A 23387-nucleotide genomic window follows, 5' to 3' on the forward strand; every position below is an offset into this window, starting at 1 on the left:
GTTCTGAAACATGGAATGTGGAGTTTGGAGGACTTAAACCACTGATAAGAGAACAGCTTGACCCCTCTGGCTTGCTGGTTTCTACTTTAATTCTGGCTGACTGCTCCACGCACACCAACCCTCTCAGACCCAGCGGCCTTTAGGAGTTTTTTTTTTTTTTTTTCAACAATTCCTTACAATAAGTCCCTTGTCTGGCTGGAAACTTGTTCATCTCATTGATTGGGTAGGAATTACTGAGCAAAGGTCATTTCCGCACCATTGACAATTACCTCATTTACCTTAGCCACCCAAAATAAAGACCAAAAATGAAGAATGAATACATGGTTATTCTAGTAATGTTTGCTGCTACCAAGGGAGCTCACTTGCACCTGTCAAATAGAAATCCTCACTGGCGTCTCCTTCAGTGGAGACACAGAAAAGCCACTTTGAAAAATGGTCGAAAGGTGACCTAATAAAACCAAGGATTAGGCGTGCAGCAGCCCACAGCCTGCTCTGCAGACCATTAAGAATAATATTTATTCTGAAATCATCATGTCTCCCAGCTTGCTCAGTATGATTAGTAACCAACAACAGAAGATCTGATACTAACATATAGACAAGCCTCTTTTCTTTCTGCTCTGATAGAAATAGCAAACAGCCAAAGGACAGCCCTAAAATGTCTTTGACTATATTAATAAAACATTAGCTTCTCTAAATTTAAACTTAAAATCTAATTAATTCGTCAAAATGTCAGTTGTCACCTAAAGCATTTTAGAAAAAAAAAGGAGCTACACTGGAATAAAGAAGAATCTTCACAGGAATAAGAAAGAGGGGAGTGAGCTGACTTTACTCAATCACAATGATCTCTGTAGCCTTGTCTGTTAATATTAACATTATTCCTTCAACAACGAAGCTTCAGAGAGAGGATATTTAAGAATCTACCGGTGGTACAAGAAACTCATTTTCCTTATGGCCTGTCTCCTGTCTTAATTATGAAGTGTGCTTGTACCAAACAGTCATCACTGCTGTGGCTCCCTGCCTCCCTGCAAAGTCACAATCCCTGGTGAAATTTCTACAAAGCACATGGGGCTAGGTCGCAAATAAAATTACAATGATAAATTTTTGCTGATTTTAGGGACTAGATGATTCCATGAAGGCTGTAATTTACACCATTGTCTAACTAATACTTATTAAGAAAGCAAAGAATGGAACTAAGAAATCTAGGAAATTTGTGAGAGAAATTCAGCAAGCAGAAAAAGGAGCTGTCGTATCTTCACCTATAAGAGAAATGGTTTCCAATGGGTTTGCATTATTTTTGTACTGTTTCATTCTATGCCCAGTGTTCTGCTGAAAAGAGAACTTGGTCCTTCTGGGATCCAAAGCCAATTTATTAGCTACAATTTTAGCAGCAGAAGAGATTAGAGGAGACACAGATAACCTTTTAAAGGTTTATAGAGTTAAATAAAATCACCACAGTCCCTTAAAAACAAGTAATGGCATGAAAACAAAACATTAAAATCCTATACCTACAAATACCTTAAAAGTAGCCAGCTAATTGCTAGCATACAGCTGACCTCTGGCTTGGAATCAAGGGTTTTGGAGAAAATGAGACATATTTTTAGAGCTGAATACGACTAATTCACAAAAGCCTGATTTTTTCTTTTCCTAAGGGCCAATAAACTGTTTCAATTTCAAGCAACGGAAGGGGAAAACGTCTCAAAATCATTAAGCTGTTAGTCTTTACTACAAATGGAATGAAGCAATACTCCTTTCTTCACTGGGGTGGTAACCGGCAATGTTTCTGCTATGCTAAACGACAGGGATGGGGCCACCTAAGAATGACGGTTTTACAGTTAAAGGTACCTGGAGTTGGTTGTGGCCAACTTCTTCCTTCCAAGGGAGAGAAACAAATGCCCATCCAATCAGCCCTGCCGGCACAGGTACGATCTGTACAACCGATCCGAGCACTGCCAACGCCATCAGCTGGGGCCCACTGGCAGAGAAAAGTTTCAGCTGCTCCACCTGGCACCAACCATTTATCTCTCAGGGACCAAATGCCATTATCTAGAATGATCCAGACAGAACCTCTACACCAAGGACAGATAAAGACAGGAGGCAAAGGGAGCCAAGGGGTTTACATCAAGGCCCCAGAATCCTCCCCTGTCATCAGGGCCAGGAGACAACGGGAAGAGTTAAAATCCAGGCCCGCTGTCTGCGGTCTCTGAGCCAGCTGAGCCCGACCCGGGGCGGTAACACTTCGGATGCGGGGTGGGGGGGCACGGTGCAGGGGACACGGAGCTTGCAGTCTGTCTCCCTACCGACACCTGAGGAGCGAGGGGATAAGATCAGAGGGACGCGTGTGGGAAGGGGAGGGCGCCAGAGAACGGATCGGAAATCCCCAAGGGGCCTGGAGAACTGCGCTTCGGGGCTCTCCTAGACGTCGCAGAGCTGGTTCTGTGTCTGCGGGCAGGGCGCCGCCCCGACCGAGCGCGGGGGAGGCGAGGCGGACTGGGATCTTACTTTTGTAGCTCGCTGCCCAGGGCTGGTAGCCGTAGTAGCCGGTGATGCGCAGGATCCGCTCCTCGATGGACGTGAGCCCCAGCGGCCCGCTGCTCAGGTCCTCCACGGAGCGCGACCACTTCAGGTCCTCCTTGATGGCCTCGTCCACCACCAGGTACTTGAGCTGCCGGAGCTGGGGGCTGATGTCCGACAGTCTGCGCGGGCTGACGTCCGGTGACCTCCTCATGCCACTGAGGCCGCGCGGCGGGCAGGTGGGCGGGGAGGGAGAGAAGGGGGTGCGGGTGAGGGGCCGATTCCAGGGCGAGCCGGGGCGCCGCAGGGCAGGTGCGGCCGCAGGGCAGGTGGGGCTGCAGGGCAGGTGGGGCCGCAGGGCAGGTGCGGCCGCAGGGCAGGTGGGGCCGCAGGGCAGGTGCGGCCGCAGGGCAGGTGGGGCCGCAGGGCAGGTGGGGCCGCAGGGCAGGTGCGGCCGCAGGGCAGGTGGGGCCGCAGGGCAGGTGCGGCCGCAGGGCAGGTGGGGCCGCAGGGCAGGTGCCCTCCCCTCCGCCCCCCTCCGCTCCCCTCCCCTCCCCGCCCGCCGCGGGCCACTCGCCGCGGCGACCCCGGCAGCCTCGGCAGCCTCGGCGTCGGGTCCCGTCTCCGGCTCGCGGCCCCGGGAGCCCCGCGGCAGCGCCGACCGGGGCGACGGAGAGGGCGCCCGAAACTTCCCGAGCCGCCCGCCGCGCGCCGCCCCTGCCCGGGCCCCAGGCCGCCCGCCCGCCCGCCCGCCCCCGAGCCCGGGCGCTACTCACACGGCGATGCTTTTGCCCCTGGGCGCGCCGCCGGGAAACTCCCGGATCCCCATGGGCACCGGCAGCGTGGCTCCGGGCGCCCCCAGACTTGAGGCGGAGGGGCCGCGCGGGCCCGAGCCGCCCGCAGCCGGGCCCCGGGGAGGTGGGCGCGCTGCCCGCCGAGGGTCCGCGCGGCGCCGGCCGCCCCCCGCCGCCCGTGCGCGCCCGCAGCGCCGTCCCCGAGCGCCTCCCCCGCGGCAGGCAGGCGGCTCCCCGGCTCCCGGCTCCCGGCTCCCGGCTCCCGGCTCCCGGCTCCAGCCGGTCCGCGGCGCTCGCTGCAGCCGCCGGCGGCCGGGGCGGGGCGGGGCGGGGCGGGGCGGGCCCGGGCCCCTCGCCTGTCGCCGCCGCCGCCGCCGCCGCCGCCCCAGCACACGCGGGCGCGGGAGCCGCGGCCCCGGGGGAGCGCCCAGAGCTGCGTGCGCTCTCGAGGCACCGGGCGGCGGGATGCGCTCGGCCCGGGGCGCCGCAGCCAGGCGGGGGCGCTGCTGCCCCTTCGCGCTGCCCCGCTGTGCGCGGGGTCCGGACCCCGCGGCCGCGCTCCGGGATCGGGATCGGGGCGCGCTCCTCCTCCCCTCCCCCTCCTCCTTCCCCTCCCCCCCTCCCCCCCTCCTCCCCGCGCCCTCCCGCGACTTGTCGGGTCACTCTGCTCCCGGCTCGGCTCCATCAAGCACTTTCTCCCTCTAGCGCCTTCTCGTTCTAAAACAACAGGCAAAACTACTTGCAGAAACAGAAACCTGGCTCCGTATGCACGAAAACTCTGCTCCAGGTGCCAAATGACAAACAGCGTCTCCTCGGCAAAGCCGAGACCCGGTGGTGACAAAGGCTGTGGGGCCGGTTCAGTGGGGCCTGCCCTCAGGGGCCTTGCCGGCTCCTCCGTGACGCGATTACTGAATCAGGTCCGCCTCCTTAGATTTCCATTTTACTTGGCCTCTGTCCGTCTTTCTGCCGCAAGCCATTCCCTCCAGAACACCTCAATACTTTCTTATTTTTCTGTTACAGAAAACAACATAGGCTCATTGGGGGAAATTTTAAAAAATAAAGAAATGTGTAAAGAAAATATTCATCGTCCAGCTAAAGATGACTGCTTTGAATTATAACTGTATTCCCTTCCACTCTTTTTTACCCGTCTAAAATACATTTTTCGCAAAAGCAGAATCCAATTGTACGCACTATCTATTGTATAATGTTTTATACTACAATTCTGTTGTGTCTCAGCAAACTAGGAATAGAAGGGAACTTCCCCCAAATTAGTAAAGGACATCTACAGAAGCCAACAGCCAATACCGGATTTCACGGAAAGGAACTTCCTGAGTAAGATCGGGAGAAAGGTAAGGATGTCCCTTCCCACTACTCCTTTTCAGTATAGACTGCAAGTCCAACTAATATAATCTGTAAGAAAAGAGAATGAAAGAGTGTATCTTTTGGGAAGGAGGAAATAAAACTGTCTTTGTTCACAGGTGACATGATCATCTATGTAGAGAACTTAAAGCAACTGACCAAAAATTAACCTGGAACAAGTCTTGGTTATAGCAAGTTTGTCCGATACAAGATTAATGTACAAAAGTCAATCTACTTTCTACATACTGACAATGAACAATTGGAATTTAATATTTAAAACATAATATCACTGACTTTAGCGCACAGAAGTGAAATACTTAGGCATCAATATAATATGTGCAAGAGGGATCCCTGGGTGGCGCAGCGGTTTGGCGCCTGCCTTTGCCCCAGGGCGCGATCCTGGAGACCCGGGATCGAATCCCACGTCGGGCTCCCGGTGCATGGAGCCTGCTTCTCCCTCTGCCTGTGTCTCTGCCTGTGTCTCTGGCTCTGTCTCTCCTTCTATCTCTCAAGAATAAATAAATAAAATCTTAAAAAAAAAAATATGTGCAAGATACATACGAGGAAAATTGCAAAGCTCTGATGAAAACAATCAAAGAAGACCTAAATGCAAGAGATCTCACGGTCATTGGTAAGAATACCCAATATTAAGATGTCCGTCCTTCCCAACTTGATGTACAGATTCAAAGTAATCCCAACCAGTCTCTCCGCAAGTTATTTTGTGGTTATCAGCAAACTGATTCTAAATTGGGCAAATTCTCATCTGAGCAAAAGACCCAGATTAGCCAACAAAGTAGTGAAGAACAAAGTTGGAGGGCTGACAGGACCCAACTTCAGGACTTGCTATAAAGCAACAGTAAATGATACCATGTGGGATTGGTAAAAGAGTGGACAAAGGGATAAGTGGAACAACACAGAGAACTCAGAAACAGACTCATATAAATGCAATCAAGTCATCTTTTACAAAAGAGCAAAGTCAATTTAATGGAGACTGGATAATGTTTTCAACAAATGATGCTGAGGCAATTGGACATCTGGATGAAAAATTATGATCAGAAGCCTAAATATAAATTGAAAATATATAAAAATTATTAGAAAATAACATCAGAGAAAATCTAGACAACCTTTGGTTTGGTGATGACTTTTTAAGATTTTATTTATATATTTATTTATTTATTTATTTATTTATTTAAGAGAGAGAGGGCAGAGTGAGTGACAGAGAACAGGAGTGGGAGGAGGGGCTGAGGGAAAGGGAAAGGGAGAAGCAGACTCCCCGCTGAGCAGGGACCTGGATGCAGGGCTCCATCCCAGGACCCTGTGATCATGACCTGAGCCTAAGGCAGACACTCAACCAACGGAGCCACCCAGGCACCTCTGGTGAAGACTTTCAATACAAAATCAAAAGCACGATCCATGAAAAAGTGCTGATAATTTAGACTTCATTAGAATTGCAAACTGCTCTCCAAAAGACATAGTCAAGAGAATGAAATGACAATTCACAGAATGACAGAGAATCTGCAAAAGCCATATCTGATAAAGGACTATTATCCAAAATAAGAATACTCAAAACTCAACAATATGAAAATGAACAACCCAATTTAAAAATTGGCAAAATATCTTAACATACATGTCACCCAAGATGATATACAGATGGCCGATAAGCTTGTGAAAAGATTCTCAACATATGTCATCACGCAATTTACAATTTAAGACAATGAGTGAGATACCACGGCACACCTGCTAGAATGGACAGAGTCCAAAACTCTGACACCATCAAATGCTGTTGAGAATATGGAGCAATAGGCTACTCTCTTGTTCACTGATGGTGGAAACGCAAAAGTTTTGCAGTTTCTTACAAAACTTACAAAACCAAATATACTCCAGCAAACTCATGCTTTGGTGCTTTTGTAAATTAGGTTGAAAATAGATGTCCACACAAAACCTGCAAACAAAAAAATCATCATTATTAATCGCCAAAACATGGAAGCAACAAAGATGTCCTTCAATAGGCAAACAGTATGATACATTTGTACAAAGGTACGTTAATGAGCTTTCAATTCATGAAAAGACAGGGAGGAACCTTACATGTATATGGTCAAGTGAAAGAAGCCAACCCAAAAGGTGATATACTATATGATTCCCACCAAATGACAGCTGCGGAGACAGTAGAAAGATCAGTAGTCATAAGGGGTTCCTGGTAGGGGGAGTAGTGGTAGGGAGGGAGGGATGAATGAGTGTGCACAAGTTGGGGAGCGGATTTTTAAGTCAGTGAAACTATGAGTGATATTATAATGGTGGATACATGCCATTATAATATCATTATAATAATTTGTCAAAATCTATAGATTGTGCGACACCAAGAATGAACCCTAGTGTGAACTATGGACTTTAGTGGTTAATGATGTATGTAACAAGCATACTACAATCATGCAGGATGTTGATGCTGGTGGGGAGGCTGTGTGTGTATGTGGGGGTGGCAGGGATTTGGGAACTCTGTATTTCTTCCTTAATTTTGTTGTGAACCTAAAATTGCTCTAAAAAAAGTTTATTCATTTAAAAATTATGCAGCTTTCCAGTGTCACAATATTTTCTAAAATATTACTTTCACCGTACACACATTTTTATGGCTGTTATGACCATAAAAGTAACAAAGCCATTGGAAGAAAAAAAGCAACAAGAAATACCTAGATATATAAATAAAAACTTAATATCCTCCATAATTGTACACATAATTGTACATAATTTTTAACCTTTCTTTTGTGAAAGCATTAGGAACAACATGGTTCTCTGTCTCTCTCTCTCTCTCTCTCTCCATGAGCATGTGTGTATATTTTCTTTTTAATCCCTTCTTCTGGGGCAGCCCCAGTGGCTCAGCGGTTTAGCGCCACCTTCAGCCCAGGTTGTGATCCTGGAGATCCGGGATCAAGTCCCATGTCAGGCTCCCTGCATGGAGCCTGCTTCTCCCTCTGCTCTGTCTCTGTCCATCTCTCTCTCTCTCTCTCTCTCTCTCTCTGTCTGTCTCTGTCTCTCATGAATAAATAAAAATCTTTAAAAAAAATAATAATCCCTTCTTCCGAGACTTTGGGACAAATCTTTTTTCCCAGTAACCGAAATATCTCATCTTAAGCCAGTCTTGGACTGCCATGAAAAACACTTCAACTGGTATTTCTAGAGTATCCTCCGAGGACCGCTTAAAGTCAAAATCACTCAAGACAGTTGTTAAAAAAATGCTGACTCTGAATCATTTCTCAGTGTGGGCATGGGAACTCTCCCATTTCACTGAAATCCCCAGGTGGAAACCCTCTGCACACTTTGCACACCAAGAACCAATCATGTAAACAATGCTTGAGGTTTTGTGAACTTTGAATCCCCCACCTTACTTTTTTTTTCCATTTTTTATTTTTATTTATTTATGATAGTCAGAGAGAGAGAGAGAGAGAGAGAGGCAGAGACACAGGCAGAGGGAGAAGCAGGCTCCATGCACCGGGAGCCCGATGTGGGATTCGATCCCGGGTCTCCAGGATCGTGCCCTGGGCCAAAGGCAGGCGCCAAACCGCTGCACCACCCAGGGATACCCCACCTTACTTTTACAGACACATTTACTGAATTCAAGGGAAGTTCTGGGCATAGTCAGAAGAGGACAGAGGCCACTCCCCATTTAGTCATCACATTCTAGCTGCTGTAATTCAAGGCTAGATCTTTAACCTTTCTAAGGTTCCGCTCCTGTATCTGTGTAAAGGAGATGATCCTTCCAAGCTTCCTGCGAAGACAGAATGAGTTAAAACATGTGAAGTACTTAGAATAGGGCCTCACACGTGGTGAGGGCCGGTACTTAATAGATATGAGCTATTATTAGCAATGGAGCTACAGGTTGAATCATTTTTTTGACAGCCACATCAAACTGCTGACTCATATCCATGTTCATGTTGCTTAAAATCTCTATATAATGCTCACTTGTGCAGTGGCTAAGCCACACAATGTCCCCCACACCAACTTTTAAATAAATAGCATGGGGTTTGGAGTAAGATAAAATGGCTTAACTACTGGGTTCTCCACTCCCAGTTAGATAGCCTTGGGAAAGATCTTTAACTTCTTTAAGCCTCCTTTTTTCACATCACCCTCAAATAGTTATTAAAAAGATTAAATAAGTTCAAGTACATTCAGAATTTAACAGGTTTTATAGGGTGCCTAGGTGGCCCAGTCTGTTAAGCGTCTGCTTTTGGCTCAGGTTATGATCCCAGGGTCCTGGGATGGAGCCCCGCACCAGGCTTCCTGCTCAGTCGGAGTCTGTTTCTCCCTCTACCTCTACCTCTCCCCCACTTGTGCTCTTTCTCTCTTAAATAAATAAATAAAATATTTAAATTCTCTTAAAAAAAGAATTTAGCACAGGCTTTAGTGTTCAATAAATATTAGCCAGGACAATTATTATCACTTCTCTAATATTTATGCTGTCAGATATAGTCACTGCTGTGACATCTCAGGGTATTTGGGATGGTAACTTTGTCAGCCACTGCAATCACTACCCCCACCTCACCAAGTACTATGGGGCACCTCTCACCTCCACAAGCAGTCCTCTTTAAATCTTGTTCTGAGGTCTGTAACTGGTATTAAATACTTCATCAGGAGCAATGTGATACTGTATGTGCAGCTTCCCTTGTTGATATTAGGGCCAGCAAACTACCTTTCCAATCAGGTGTGGTGGTGAACCAGCATTATCCAGTAAAGGCCACATGCAGAGACAGCTTCTACAGGCTTCCTGTCACCCATGTCATTCAACACCTGAAGCTCTGCTTTGGGGCACAGTAAATATCAGAAGAGGGTTATCACTGGTGAAATTACTTGCTTGCTTAACCCCTTGGCATGATTGGGGTTAAGAATGGGCTCCCATTGGAGAATTATAGCAATTCAAGGTATGTGGATCAGATACAGTATTTCAAAGATCCAGGTTATGTAGGATTTGTAGCCTTGTTGGGGAGGTCATTGAGAAGATATGAGTGCCATCTGGCCCATGAGCTCCACCCAGGCGGTTGGAGGCTCCTTCCCAACTTCCCCTTCCTTGACTGGACGTTCTACCCATTGTTCCCACACCGTAGGAGCTGTTTCAAGGAGGCAGTCTTGAGAGAGTAAGGTGTATTACTGAACCCAGTTAAGGCCTCTATATAAACTTTTAAAATTCTAATGGGCAGATGTAGAGATTTACTCATTTTGTGGCCACCCAAACAAGCCTCATGTTTAAGTTCCCTTGCTTATTAAACCTGCCACCTACCTACCAATCTAGAGTGCTCTCTTTCTGGTTTTCCCTTGCTCTCTATGTATGGGGACCAGTTTCTGATTTCACTCAGGAAACTCACAGGGCTGTGAACCAATAAATGTTTATCCTTAGAGATGGTATCCAAAGTTTGCCATTCTTTTTCCAGCCAAGAGGTATAAGGATTTAGAGTTGCTTGATGATAACTACAAGGGTAATGGAATCCAGCTCTAGAATATTGTCCTTCTGGCTGGAGTGAGTGTTAGGCATGGTCAGAGTACCTAAGAAAACAGAATGCTAAAACTATGTCTAACTTAGAAAACAGGCTGTATAAATTTCTTTTTTTTACGCACATGCCAACATATGTCATTGGTTTAATAATTGTGTGTGTGTATGGTATAATCTGATGTAAATTGCTTTTTTCTTCATAATCTGATAGCAAAGTATGGGTTACTACTTTCCCATTCATGTAAAAAATGCATTTCCTAACACTATCCACCCAAAGGGCCCAAGAGCTGTGCGTGAACTCATTGTCTTAGATCAGTTTGCAATACATCATTTACAAAGCAGTATATAAAGGACTTTTGGCTACTCTAGGCATGAAAGTGAGATCCTGATACAAGTTCTGTTTGGGATATCTGAGAACATCCAGAATTACAAAAAGTAACCATGAGAATATTTTTTAAAAAATCTTTATACTGGTGGTTCTAAAAATGTACAATTTTTCAGAATTGCTTCAGGTGCTATGGATTAAAGATTTAACTGTAAGACTTAAAAACATAAAAATTTTAGGAGAAAACACAGAGAAAGAACTTGTCACAGTTCTTGGGTGTGATTTTTTTGGTTTTTTTTACATGTATTTTTTTTATTGAAGTTTGATTTGCCAACATATAGTATAACACCCAGTGTTCATCCCGTCAAGTGCCCCCCTCAGTGCCCATCACCCAGTCACTTCATCCCCCCACCCACCTCCCCTACAACGACCCCTTGTTCGGTTCCCAGAGTTAGGAGTCTCTCATGTTTTGTCACCCTCTCTGATTTTTCCCACTCATTTTCTCTCCTTTCCCCTTTAATCCCTTTCACTATTTTTTATATTCTCTGTATGAGTGAAACCATATAATGTTTGTCCTTCTCCAATTGACTTACTTCACTCAGCATAATACCCTCCAGTTCCATCCACGTTGAAGCAAATGGTGGGTATTCGTCGTTTCTAATGGCTGAGTAATATTCCATTGTGTGATTTTTTTTTTGGATGTGACTCCTAAAGCACAAGTAACAAAATAAAAATAAATAAATAAACAAGTGAACTATATCCAGGAAAAAAGCTTCTGCACAGCACAAGAAGCAATCAACAAAATAAAAAGGCAATCTATGTAATGGAAGAAGGTATTTGCAAACCAATCTCTGATAAGGGGTTAATATCCAGGATATATAAAGAATGCATACAACTCAATAGCAAGTAAAACAAAAAACAAATAATCCAGTTAAAAATGGGCAGAGAACCTGAATAGACATTTTTCTACAGAAGATAACCAAATGGCTAACACATATATGAAAAGATGCACAACATCACTACTCAACAGGGAAATGTAAACCAAAACCACAATGAGATATCACCCCACACCTGTCAGCATGATTATCATAAAAAAGACAAGAGTGGTGAGGATGTGCACTTATGCACTGTTAGGATATAAATTGGTGCAGCCACTATCAAAAACAGTATGGAGGTTTCTCTCCCATATGATCCAGCAATTCCACTTCTGGGTATGTATCTGAAGGAATGATATTACCATGTCAAAGAAATATCTGCACCCCCATGTTCTTTGTGGCATTATTTATAATGTCCAAGTTATAGAAACTAAGTGTCCATCAATAGATGAATGAATAAATAAAATGTCAAACACACACACACACACACACACATATGCACACTGGAATATTATTCAGCCACAAAAAAGAAGGAAATCCTGCCATTTACTGAAATATGGATGAACTTTGAGGGCATTATGCTAAGCAAAATAAGTCAAATAGAAAAGAAAAAATATGTATGTTCTCCTTTAAATGTAAAATCTTAAAAAAGTAAACTCACAGAAAAGGAGATCAGTTCTGTGTCTGCCAAAAGTGGAAGGATGAGAGGAGGTTGTGGGAATTGGGTGAAAATAATCAAAAGGCACAAACTTCCAGTTACAAAATAGGTAAGTATTGAGGATGTAATTACAGCATGGTGACTATAGTTAACGATTCTGTATGGAATATTTGAAAGTTTCTAAGAGAGTAAATCCTAAAGGTTGTCATCAAAGGAATATTTTTTGTAATTATATGAAATTATGAATGATCTAAATGTGTTATGGTAACCATTTTGCAATATATACATAGGTCAAGTTATTATGCTGTGTACCTTATACAATGTTTTATATTATGTCAATTATGTTATATCTCAATAAAACTAGAAGAAAAAATAAAATGTGGACTCAGGTGTTTTCCTCCCAGTAATCCTGGGAATCTGCATTTTAATGAGCACCCTCAAAAAGGCTGATGAAGATGATCAGTGAATTACACTGCCTCAAAACCATGTGGAAGCATTTAAAAGAATCTAATTTCCAGGTTTCTCTCCAGATCCTTCAACAAGAAACTTCTAGGGATCCCTGGGTGGCGCAGCGGTTTGGCACCTGCCTTTGGCCCAGGGCGCGATCCTGGAGACCCGGGATCAAATCCCACATTGGGCTCCCGGTGCGTGGAGCCTGCTTCTCCCTCCGCCTGTGTCTCTGCCTCTCTCTCTCTCTGTGTGTGTGTGTGACTATCATAAATAAATAAAAATTAAAAAAAAGAAACTTCTATGTATGGAGTGCATATAAACATTTTTTTAAACAGTTTTTCTGGTGATTCTTTAACATATTAGATTAGCTTCAATATGGGATAATCTGTGAATATGTGCCTATTGACTATTTTTTCTCTTGATTGTCATTTTTTTTCCTTATGCACGTGTCTGGTAATTTTTACTGTATTCCAGACATTGTTATTTGAACCACCATAGACCCTCTAGGTGACCACATCTCCCACCAAAGAAGGTTTTCCTTCTTCTCTTAAGTAGAGTGAGGAATTAACCACCAAAATCCAATCATAAATTATACTAAATTGGGATTAGGTTGCAATTTAGTAAGATCCACAACTGTTTTGCCCTTTCTCCTAGGCATAGTCTTCCCAGGCTTTTGATTGAAAGCTTTGCAAGTATTAATCTCTTTAGTTTTAAAAAAACTGCAGGAAATTCACCTCTTCCCTTCCTAGATTCAACCCAGATCTCCAGCTTCCCACTACACAGTTTTTAAAATTGTTAAATATCTTTTTTATAAGATTTTATTTATTAATTCATGAGAGATATATATAGAGAGAGGCAGAAACAGAGGCAGAGGTAGAAGCAGGCTCCTTGCAGGGAGCCCAATGTGGGACTCGACCCCGGGACTCTGGGATCACAGCCTGAACCAAAGGCAGACGCTTAACCACTGAGTCCCCCAGGCATCCCAACATTGCTAAATATCTTAAGAAAAAATTGTGGGTGTTCTTTAGACAAGCCCCTTCTCCTAGTAGATCTTTGTGGCTTACTCTCCAAGTGACTATGTTAGAGCTCCTTCTTCCTTTAGAAGCTTTTGACCTAGCTCCCAGCCTCCCATGTAAACTCAGAACTCAACAAACATTTTACATGAAGACTTAGGTTCTTCAAGTTTCCATCCTCCAGCTCTGTTCAATCACTAAAAGCTTTGCTGATTTCACTGATCTTTGGCAGATGCCCTCTTCCAAGGCCATTTTCAACCTTCAGTTTATACACAGAATTGACACATACACCTGGAGGAAAAGACAGTTGGTGACCATCAGCTAACTTAGAACAGTTTTGCTTCTCAGGAATATAAATTCAACTAATTATTGTTCTTTTCATAGTTCTCTGATACTGTTACAAATATTATTTACCTGGCTTTTCAAGTTGTTGCAGTGAAAGTGTTGATCTGCCAAGACCTGCTGCATCCTACCTAAATGCAAGACCTGCTATATCCTAAATAAATGTCGATGTTTTCCTGATACATATTTTTATAGATATTTATTTTTCTTTTTATAAGATTTATCTATTTTAGAGAGAAAGAGAAAGAGCACAAATGGGAGGGACAAAGGGAGAAGGGGAAAGAAGCCGAAACAGACTCTGCAGAATGCAAACCATGACATGGGGCTTGATCTCACGACCCTGAGATCATGACCTGAGTTGAAACCAAGAATCAGATACTTAACCAACTGCAGCATTCAGGCACCTCTATTTATTTTTCTTTTTTAAAGCAACCATGTCTTCATATCAAAGCTAACATATTTATCAGGCTACACTTTGATACATTGAAATTCATTTTCTTCAGCTGGCTTCCCTTGGTTCCTGGGCCAATTTGAAGGAAAAGGATCAGGATGAAACGATCATGCACTGGCTTTATTTTTGCTTAGTTGGTATTTTATTCATTTTTTGAACTATTTATTTATTTATTTCAGAGATAGAGAGAAAAAGAGAAAGCAAGAGCACATGCACAAGTGGCAGGGACAGAGGGAGAGAGAAAATCCCAAGCAAACTCCTGCTCAGCACAGAGCCTGATGCAGGGCTTGTCGGGACCATGAGATTGGATGCCCAACTGACTGACTGCAATACTCAGGTGCCCCTGAAGGATTTCCATTGTGAGACTACAGTATTGACATCAGTCAATATATTTTTATGCTGTGGTAGAAGCAACTCTACTCACTTCCTAAATGAGGTTATATATTTTTCATTTTCTCCCCATAATAAAACTTCAATGAGTAAGTTAATCAAAATTAGTCCTGTATTGAGGGCTAAGCTAATCAACTACTACTTCTTAATAAAAATATATATTCTTCATATATGTTTCTATAGCTTGTTAAAAAAAACCATGAGATGAAGTTTAAATCATTAACTTTTTAATATTACTTTATTAAGAAACATGATTCTTTGACGTGAAATTAAGTATTCTTCACAAAAGTGAAGAATCCTAAAAATTAGGATTTTTAGATATCTCTTCTACAAATATTTACTGAATGTACACCATGTGCCAGGTTCTATGATGAAAGCTAATAATATAAACAAGACAGACATTTTCTGCTCTTAACAAACCCATAGTATAGTAAACAAACAAGCAAATAAGCGAACAGTTGTGATATAATGTAATATGGGCCATGACTGATGTATACAAATGATTCTATGGAAGCATGTAGGAAGGGTTTCTGAGCCAGTGCTGGGGGAAGAGCAGGACAGGAGACGGAGCATCAGGGACATGTCAGATAAGCCTTCTAAGATTAGATTAATACACAAACTAGTTTTGAAAAATGAATAGAAATTAGCCAGGAAAAGAAGGACAAGGAGAGAGATAGGAGAGGGGGAAGAGGGGAAAGGGGAAGAGGACAAAAGGGAGAAGAAGAGAGTAAAAGAGAAGGAGAAGGAAAAGAAGATACAGAAGGAAGAAGCAATGGGTACAAAGTCTTGGAAATATGTGACAGCCACCTGTCTGGAGGGAACAATATGACTGGGGATAAGCTGTAATAAGAGTGGAGAGGTAGACAGGGTCAAATCAAAGAACTTTGTAAACAAAGCCACTGCTACTGCTTCCAAGAATTCTGAAGTAACATCCTAATTGGTCTTGCCACATCTATTTCTTTCTACCGCCTTATTACAGTAAGGCTTTCTTTTTTAAGGATTTTATTTATTTATTTATTTATTTATTTATTTATTTATTTATTGAAGAGACAGAGGGAGAAAAGAGAGAGAGAGAAAGAGAAAGATAGTACATGAGCGGATCGGAGCAGAGGGAGAGGGAAAGAGAATTTGAAGCAGACTCTTCACTGAGCACAGAGCTCAATGCAGGGCTCAATCCCAGAACTGTGAGATCATGACCTGAACCAAAACCAAGATTTGGATGCTTAACTGACTGAGCCACCCAGTTACCCCAGAGGAAGCCTTTTGAAGGCTGAATTGGTCATGTCGCTTTCCTGTTAAACCCTTTCAGTGAGAGATATCTCACTTCCTTAAGTTAAAGACCCAAATCTGGAAACTTGCCCCACCTGAGCTGCTTCTTGACTTGTGCTCTCTGTGTTCTCCATCCACACCAGCCTCACAGAACCCACATAATTTGTTTTATTTGCCCTTGCCTCCAGAATATTTCACAAGATACCCTCTCTGCCTATCTACCTCCTACCTCCATGACCTTGTCAGTTCCTTCAACTGGCTCTCATCTACTGCTCAGACTTTCTCCCTCCAACAGGTTTTTTCTGACCCTCTCCAAGCTGTCTAAGTCCTTCCTATACAACCATATCATACTCTATAATTGCTTTTATAACCCTTATTAGAACTTTCTTACATATTAATTGTTAAGATTATTTGATTAAAAGCTGTCTCCCTTACTTGGCCAAAAGTTACATGAGGCATAGATTGTTTTGCTTTCCTCATGACCCTCTTATCAAAAGAATGCCTGGTTAGGTTCTTCTAAAAATAAAATTTGGGGGATCCCTGGGTGGCTCAGTGGTTTGGCGCCTGCCTTCAGCCCGGGGCGTCATCCTGGAGTCCCAGAATCAAGTCCCGCATTGGGCTCCCTGCGTGGAGCCTGCTTCTCCCTCTGCCTGTGTCTCTGCCTTTTCTCTCAGTCTGTGTCTCTCATGCATGAATAAATAAAATCTTTAAAAAAATAAATAAATAATTTTAAATGAATGAGAAAATGAAAAAAATGAAAGAATAAGACAATAATATATGTATGAAATATATTGCACACAGTTTGGAAATTTTCATTTTTTTGTTTATGTCAGTTCCCATTTCTAGACTAAAACTAGATTATAAAGTTATCAGGGGAGTGATTTCTACTACTAATTCCCTACCAGTCTCTCTTCTGGGGCTCTTTCAACCTTTCGATAATCCTAATTTTTCAACCCAGGTAATATGTGTAGCAATACAATGTGTGAAGTTGGTCTTGTTTTTAAATATCCTATTCCATTGTTCCCAAAAATGTGCTCCTATTGTTAGAGAATATGTTCTAGTTTGGGGTTCAGAAAATTTAGTCACTGTGATGAATGTCTCTGACATGCTTATGGAAGATAAATGGGTCATTTTAGATAGATGATAGATAGATAGATAGATAGATAGATAGATAGATAGATAGATATAGATAGATGATAGATAGATAGATAGATAGATAGATAGATAGATAGATAGATAGATAGATGATAGAATAAAAAGATGGGAAGGAAGGAAGGAAGAAAGGAAAGAAGGAAGGAAGGAAGGAAGGAAGGAAGGAAGGAAGGAAGGAAGGAAGGAAGGGACAAATACCCACATACTTACCCCAATAGATGGTAACTTTCTTTAATTTAGGGGCCATGTCTTCCACTTATTTTCTAACTCTTCCAATGCTCAATGACTAAGTGAATGCTGTGGTTGGATTAACCGAAAGCACGATGAGAGAGAAGTAGATTTCTAATGTTATACATTATACAATAGGGAAGGAAGTCTTTACTCTGGTCCTGCACACATATGATCACACCAGCTAAGACCAAAATCCTCAGGATTTATATTTCAACATAGCAAAGACAATGCTATGAGTTTCAAAGTTTTCCTCTGAGTTAGTTTCTATTTATGTTTGACAAGGCATTATAATAAAGATGAATTCAAATAAAAATATTGATTTGTAAGAGAAAAGAAACAAAACAGGTATACTCTAAAAGTTTGGAATCTCCCAGAACTGGGAAAGCCATTTGCTTCTAGACCCCAAAGAATAAGAAAAAGGACTTTGGAGACTCTGAAAAATGAAGATCCAGTGAATCTTCTCAGATTAATGTATGTGGCATTCCTGGCCCTAATAGCCTCAGAGTAGTTGCCATTAAATTGAGAAAGATAAGGATGTGGATGAGGAAGCCAGAAAGCAAGGGAGACATGAAAACTTCATCTAAAGAAAGAATTCTGAGTATAGTTAATAGCACATAATATCAACTGGAAGCCAACAGATCAAGTTTTAAGGCAAACAAACACTGGGAAAAAAACCCCCACAAATCCCAATTAAAAATTCCATTGGCTCTCAGATACCTCCTACAAGCTTTTGGTCCAGACTTGAGAACAGGAAGCAGGCTGGAAAAGCTTAAGAGACCTCAAGGAGAGCATTCTCCTCAACACTGATTCCAGTTCTAGCCAGGGAAGATATCTGAAAAGGATGAACTTATCCATGGACTGAGCCAAAGGCCAGACAAATAGAAAAAGGACCTCCTCTTGAAGAGCATAATCAGGATTTAGTCCAAGAATTCCCCACCCCACCCCAGGGAAGACAGCCAACTCAATGGCTGCTTTACAGGATTTCATCATTGCCATGGTCCAATGACTTCTGTATAGTATTCATCTTACCCCTTTGTCAGGAAGTATGTGTTGCTGTCACCCTGTCTCTATTCCACTATTGTACCTTGAGTGTGTGGAGAGAACCAAATAACTTGTCAGAGATTGCTTTAAGCAGCCACATTTGAATTTGAGGGAAAAGAAAACTGAAAAATTAACAGATAACTGAGAGATCCTGGACTTTAAGCTGGAGGCAGTGGCTCCATGGGAGTTTGAGCTGTGTTCTTAAGGGAAGGGTGAACATATTCTATACACTCATCTTGTAAAAAAATGGATATTAGGCCGCTATGGCAAACAATGCTTTGTGTTTGCCAACCCTACTTCATCTATTCTATGTGTTCTAACCAGGGCATATAGAAAGACTTCATATCTCCGCCTCTCTGAAAAGTGTGCCCATCTGCTGCACTCTTGCCAATGGAATATCGGGAGAAGTTATGTGTGCTACTACCAGCTTTGCCCCCTAAAACTTCTTGAGAAATACTTTACATGTTCTCCCATTATTTTGGTGCTCGGGAATGATGATGTCACTAGGTAGAAGAATCGTGGGTCCCTGAGTCTCCACTTGAAGGACACCTGTCTTGGAGAGCCACCCAACTAGGAACATCCCTTTTGGACATTTCACAAGCAAAAAGCAAAACTTTAGTTGTATTGAAAAGTACAAATATACTCTTTAGATCCACTAAGCCATTGACATTTCCAAATTTCTTTGTTACTGCAGTGTAGAAGAATTGTCTTGATTTGCTTACCTTGACTAATACAGGATACTAGCACAAATTTTCAATGATTCTCCTCTCACCTTTCACTTAGCTCTGTATTTCCTCTTAGCTGGATAGTTCCTGCATTTGGCATCTTTATTTAATCATAGAAAACTAAAAAAAAAAAAAAAGTTGACTCCCCATTGAGTGTAGAGCTCTATGTAGGGCTCAATCCCACAACCCAGAGATCATGACGAGAGCTGAAACCAAGAGTTAGATGCTTAACTGACTGAGCTACCCAAGTACCCCTACTTGTATCTTTTCTATATTTCAAACACTGAATGATATAAAGCTGAAAGCTATGCCCTCCAGAAATTGCAAAGCAGTAGAAGAAAGACACATACACACATGACTGAAATAAAAAGTAAAAAGTGTAGGGTACTTAAGTTAGACACAAAGTTCTGTAAGAATCTAGAGGCCAAAATGATTACTTATTGCAAATTAAATGCAAATTAAATGCAAATAAACCCATGGCTCTAATTTATTTTTTTAAAATTTTGAATGTGCCCCTCCCTCCATTCCTGATAGATTATTTATCCCCTGGACATGCACTTTCCCTGCTCTGTGAAATATCTACTACAGATTTTAAATCCTAGGCTGATTCCTGCCTGCTAACCAGCATCTGTGTATCAGAACTGTCAACTCCTATCTGAATGTGGACTCTAGGGATTAAACCAATTCCAGTGTTAACAGAACAGATATCAGTAGGAGCTGAAAAATGATTTCAAAAACAAATCCCACAAACAAAAGTTCTTTAAGTATTATATACTTTGTTACTTTGCCTCTATGCACACAGGTAATCAAGGTAAGTTTCCTAAGAATTAAATAAATTTAGGTTTTCTAGAAAGACTTGAGTAGGCAGCTACTCCTGCTCTGTTTCCAGTGAGAAACCTCTTCTGTGGCATCTCTGAAAGGGAGAAATCTATCTAGTCTCTGCTTAAATACCCCCATGTCCAAAATCTCATGCCTTCTCAAAGAAGGTTTTTCTGATGATGGAAAACTCAAAACCTAGCTCCATTTTTATCAATTTCAGCAGATAAATCACATTTATTTTGGACCTGTTTAACTTTTTTTTGGTAACAATTCCTCAGTTATTCATTGGGGAAGTGTTATAGAAAGTAAAGAGAAACAAATTCTTATTTAGAAAGAAAAAGGATGGGTGCCTGGGTGACTCAGTCCATTGAGCATCTGAATCTTGGTTTCAACTCAGGTCGTGACCTCAGGGTGGTGAGATCGAGCCCCACATCAGGCTCTATGCTCAGCCGGGAGTCTGCTTGAGATTCTCTCTCTCTCTCTCCCTCTCCCTCCGCCCCTCCTCTCCCACTCACGTGCATGCATGCTGTCTTTCTATCTGTCTCTCTCTCTAAAACAAATACATAAATCTTCAGATGAAAAAAGACAGAAAGAAAAAGGAATGACACCAGCTCATATTTGTCCAGAGCCCTTATGCTCACAAATAGAGACATCACACCCTGGTGCCTCCTGCTCTTGGCTTCATTGGTGATTTATATTTGTTTTGCTATCCTCTAGGTCCGGGGAAGTTCCACTCACTCCATCATGATCACTCAGAACCATTTCATTCTCTTTAGTTATGCCAAGGTTTCTGTTTGGAGGCTTTCCAATTTCTATCTGTTCAGGCCCTGGTGTCCCTCAGGACCTCCAGGGACAGCGGGACTTTGGGGGACACTGGTAAGACACTCCATACAGCACAGTTTTTCCTCTGTTACACTGGCCCTTCAACCTCTTTGAGATTCTACTGCTGAAAACTGAAATACCTCCCTGAGTGACAGTGGGAGACGTATATAAGTACACAAATGCACATGCTTACAATTTTGAACATCATTTCAAGAAAGTCACAGATCCTCTGAATGAGACCTATGAATCTCAAGTGATGAATCCAAGTCTTACAGCAAAATTGAGGGACTTTAATTCAAACAAATTCTCAGGAATTTATTTAGCACTGACTCAGGCCAAACTCGGCATTGGTCATTTGTCAGACATGAATAGAACACTGTCCCTACACAGACCATAGAGAGGGGAAACAGACATACACCTAGTTTTAATAGAGCAGCGTGTCATGTATATCACTGATGAGAAGTGCTACTCATGAAACAAGATGGGTAGCATCCTGAAAGACAGTTGTGACCATTGTGGAATGTATGACAAGCTCCCTCAAAAAGCAAGTCTTATTACATTCATCTCTCATTGGCACACCCTTGCCACCCTCCCTATCATGACATTAACGAGATTCACCCATGGTAGGCTTGGAAATGTTGGTGATAAATTTCTATATAATTTTAGATGGTAATTCCATTAACTTCTAAAAACGCTTCAGTGCCCTCTGAAACAAAAAGAACATTGTACCAGAGAGAGAGACTGAGATAGGGCATACCCAAGCATTAGCCCCTTTCTGCCCAATGCTGGCTACCAGTCCCAGTACTGAGAAGACCACTGGACTGGCAGAGTCCTAAGGTCTGCAAGAGATGCCCATTGGGGATGGCACTATCAATGACTAGAAGCAAGGCAGGGGCAGTGGTCAGGGACTGTGGCTGCCACCACATTCTGAAAGACCAATGGGGCCAGCTGCATCTCAGAAGATGGTGGTCCCAGCCCAGCCTGCTATTCTGCAACAGAGACCAGAAGGGATCCAGAGAACCCTGCATCAATCAGGAACACTGGTCAACTGACTGTCAAAACTTTCTAAGATACTTCATTAGAGAAGAAGGAGAAGATATCGAATTCTGAAAGCAATCATTATAACACAAATGGAGACTGTTTAAGCTAGAAAAGACATATTGTTTAAAGGCAGGTTTAAGCTTCCCCTCTACCCAGTGAGGTGGAAAGGAGGGGAAAAGATTACCAGAGCCAGTTTTCTCTGCACAACAGAGGGCAGGGTGGAAAATTTGTGACCTACTCTACTAATCTTCAGGGGAAAGACTGCCAGAGATGGGCAGCCAAGAAGAAGAATAACCAAGGCATTGCAGAGGCAAAATAATTAGCCTCTGAATAATTAAGATTTTTTGATAAATAGAGCAACCTAATATCCTTACAAAAACTCACTTCCGGAGGATAATAACATGTTGAGGTCAATTGCACCTTAGCGCAGGGTCAGAGGTAGAATCCACAGACATTGAACCCAATCTTTTTTTTTTTTTAAGATTTTTATTTATTCATGAGAGACACAGAGAGAGAGAGAGACAGAGACAGAGACACAGGAAGAGGGAGAAACAGGCTCCATGCAAGGATAGAGAGAGGCAGAGACACAGGCAGAGGGAGAAGCAGGCTCCATGCAGGGAGCCCAATAGGGACTCCATCCGGTGTCTCTAGGATCACACCCTGGGCTGAAGGCGGCCCTAAACCACTGAGCCACCTGTGCTGCCCGAACCCAATCTTTAATCGCATTAAGCATTGTCATAAATATAAACTAATTTTTATGCAATTTTGTGGGTTTTTTTCTTAAGATTTTATGTATTTGAAAGAGAGAGAGAGCATGCATGCATGCGAGTCAATGGGGGCAGGGGCAGAGGGAGAGAATCTTTCAGCAGACTCCCCACTGAGCTTAGAGCCTGACCTGGAGCTCTTCTCCGGGGATCAATGCCACCCAGGAGATCATGACCTGAGCTGAAACCAAGAGTCAGAGGCTCAACCAGTTGAGCTAACCCAGAGCCCCACTTTAAATGTATCTTCATGTCCATGGTCTGGATGGCAAGGGTGAATGAAGGTAAGAAATCGCTGATGTGAACCACGTGAACTAGTCCCAATGTTGGAGAGCTCAGGGCTGAGCCTACATGTCACTCCAGCTCATATAGCCCCTTAGAAACACAGGTGGGCCTAGCGCTCTATGATCTCTCAGAGCAGTTTTCTTCTAACAATGACATGATTTGGCTGACTCTTTGGCCACAAAATAGCTCTGCAAGCAGGTCTTATTTTCAGAGTTAATAAAAAGATAAAGAACTTTGGTTAAGTTGAAGGGAGCCACACAGAACTGGATAGTAAAGATGCATCCTACCAGGGGGCAGCTGTGGAAAAAACTTTGCACATCATATTCTTGGAGCACAACTGTAGAGAGGTGGGAAGGACCAGGTTCTTTTTTTTTTTTTTTTATAATAAATTTACTTTTTATTGGTGTTCAGTTTGCCAACATACAGAATAACACCCAGTGCTCATCCCGTCAAGTGTCCCCCTCAGTGCCCATCACCCATTCACCCCCACCGCCCCCCCGCCCTCCTCCCCTTCCACCACCCCTAGTTCGTTTCCCAGAGTTAGGAGTCTCTATGTTCTGTCTCCCTTTCTGATATTTCCCACACATTTCTTCTCCC

At 43.0% G+C, this 23387-nt stretch overlaps 1 protein-coding gene and 1 long non-coding RNA gene across 5 annotated transcripts in view; both read right to left on the reverse strand.

The window, feature by feature from the left end:
* Window positions 1-4319, reverse strand: part of SLC35F3 (solute carrier family 35 member F3) — a 442027-nt gene extending 437708 nt beyond the window's left edge. For 3 of the 4 annotated variants that reach the window (XM_072755953.1, XM_072755952.1, XM_072755951.1), the window contains exons 1-2: window positions 3288-3486; window positions 2500-2729 (exon numbers count right to left, since the gene is read on the reverse strand). In XM_072755953.1, coding sequence (XP_072612054.1) covers window positions 2500-2729; window positions 3288-3340 — 283 coding nt within the window. In that variant the 5' untranslated portion in view covers window positions 3341-3486. Of the gene's footprint in view, window positions 1-2499; window positions 2730-3287; window positions 3487-4060 lie in introns of those variants that run through there. The other variant, XM_026008706.2, reaches the window with a different exon arrangement.
* Window positions 4320-8867: 4548 nt separating this feature from the next.
* On the reverse strand, window positions 8868-14365 carry LOC140598610 (uncharacterized). The gene is made up of 3 exons (XR_012001078.1): window positions 13610-14365; window positions 11059-11173; window positions 8868-9451 (listed from the first exon to the last, which is right to left on the reverse strand). It is a non-coding gene; the product is annotated as an uncharacterized lncRNA (long non-coding RNA).
* Window positions 14366-23387: the final 9022 nt, after the last annotated feature.

This window comes from Vulpes vulpes, chromosome 4 (genome assembly GCF_048418805.1).
Source record: "Vulpes vulpes isolate BD-2025 chromosome 4, VulVul3, whole genome shotgun sequence".
Taxonomy (NCBI): domain Eukaryota; kingdom Metazoa; phylum Chordata; class Mammalia; order Carnivora; family Canidae; genus Vulpes; species Vulpes vulpes.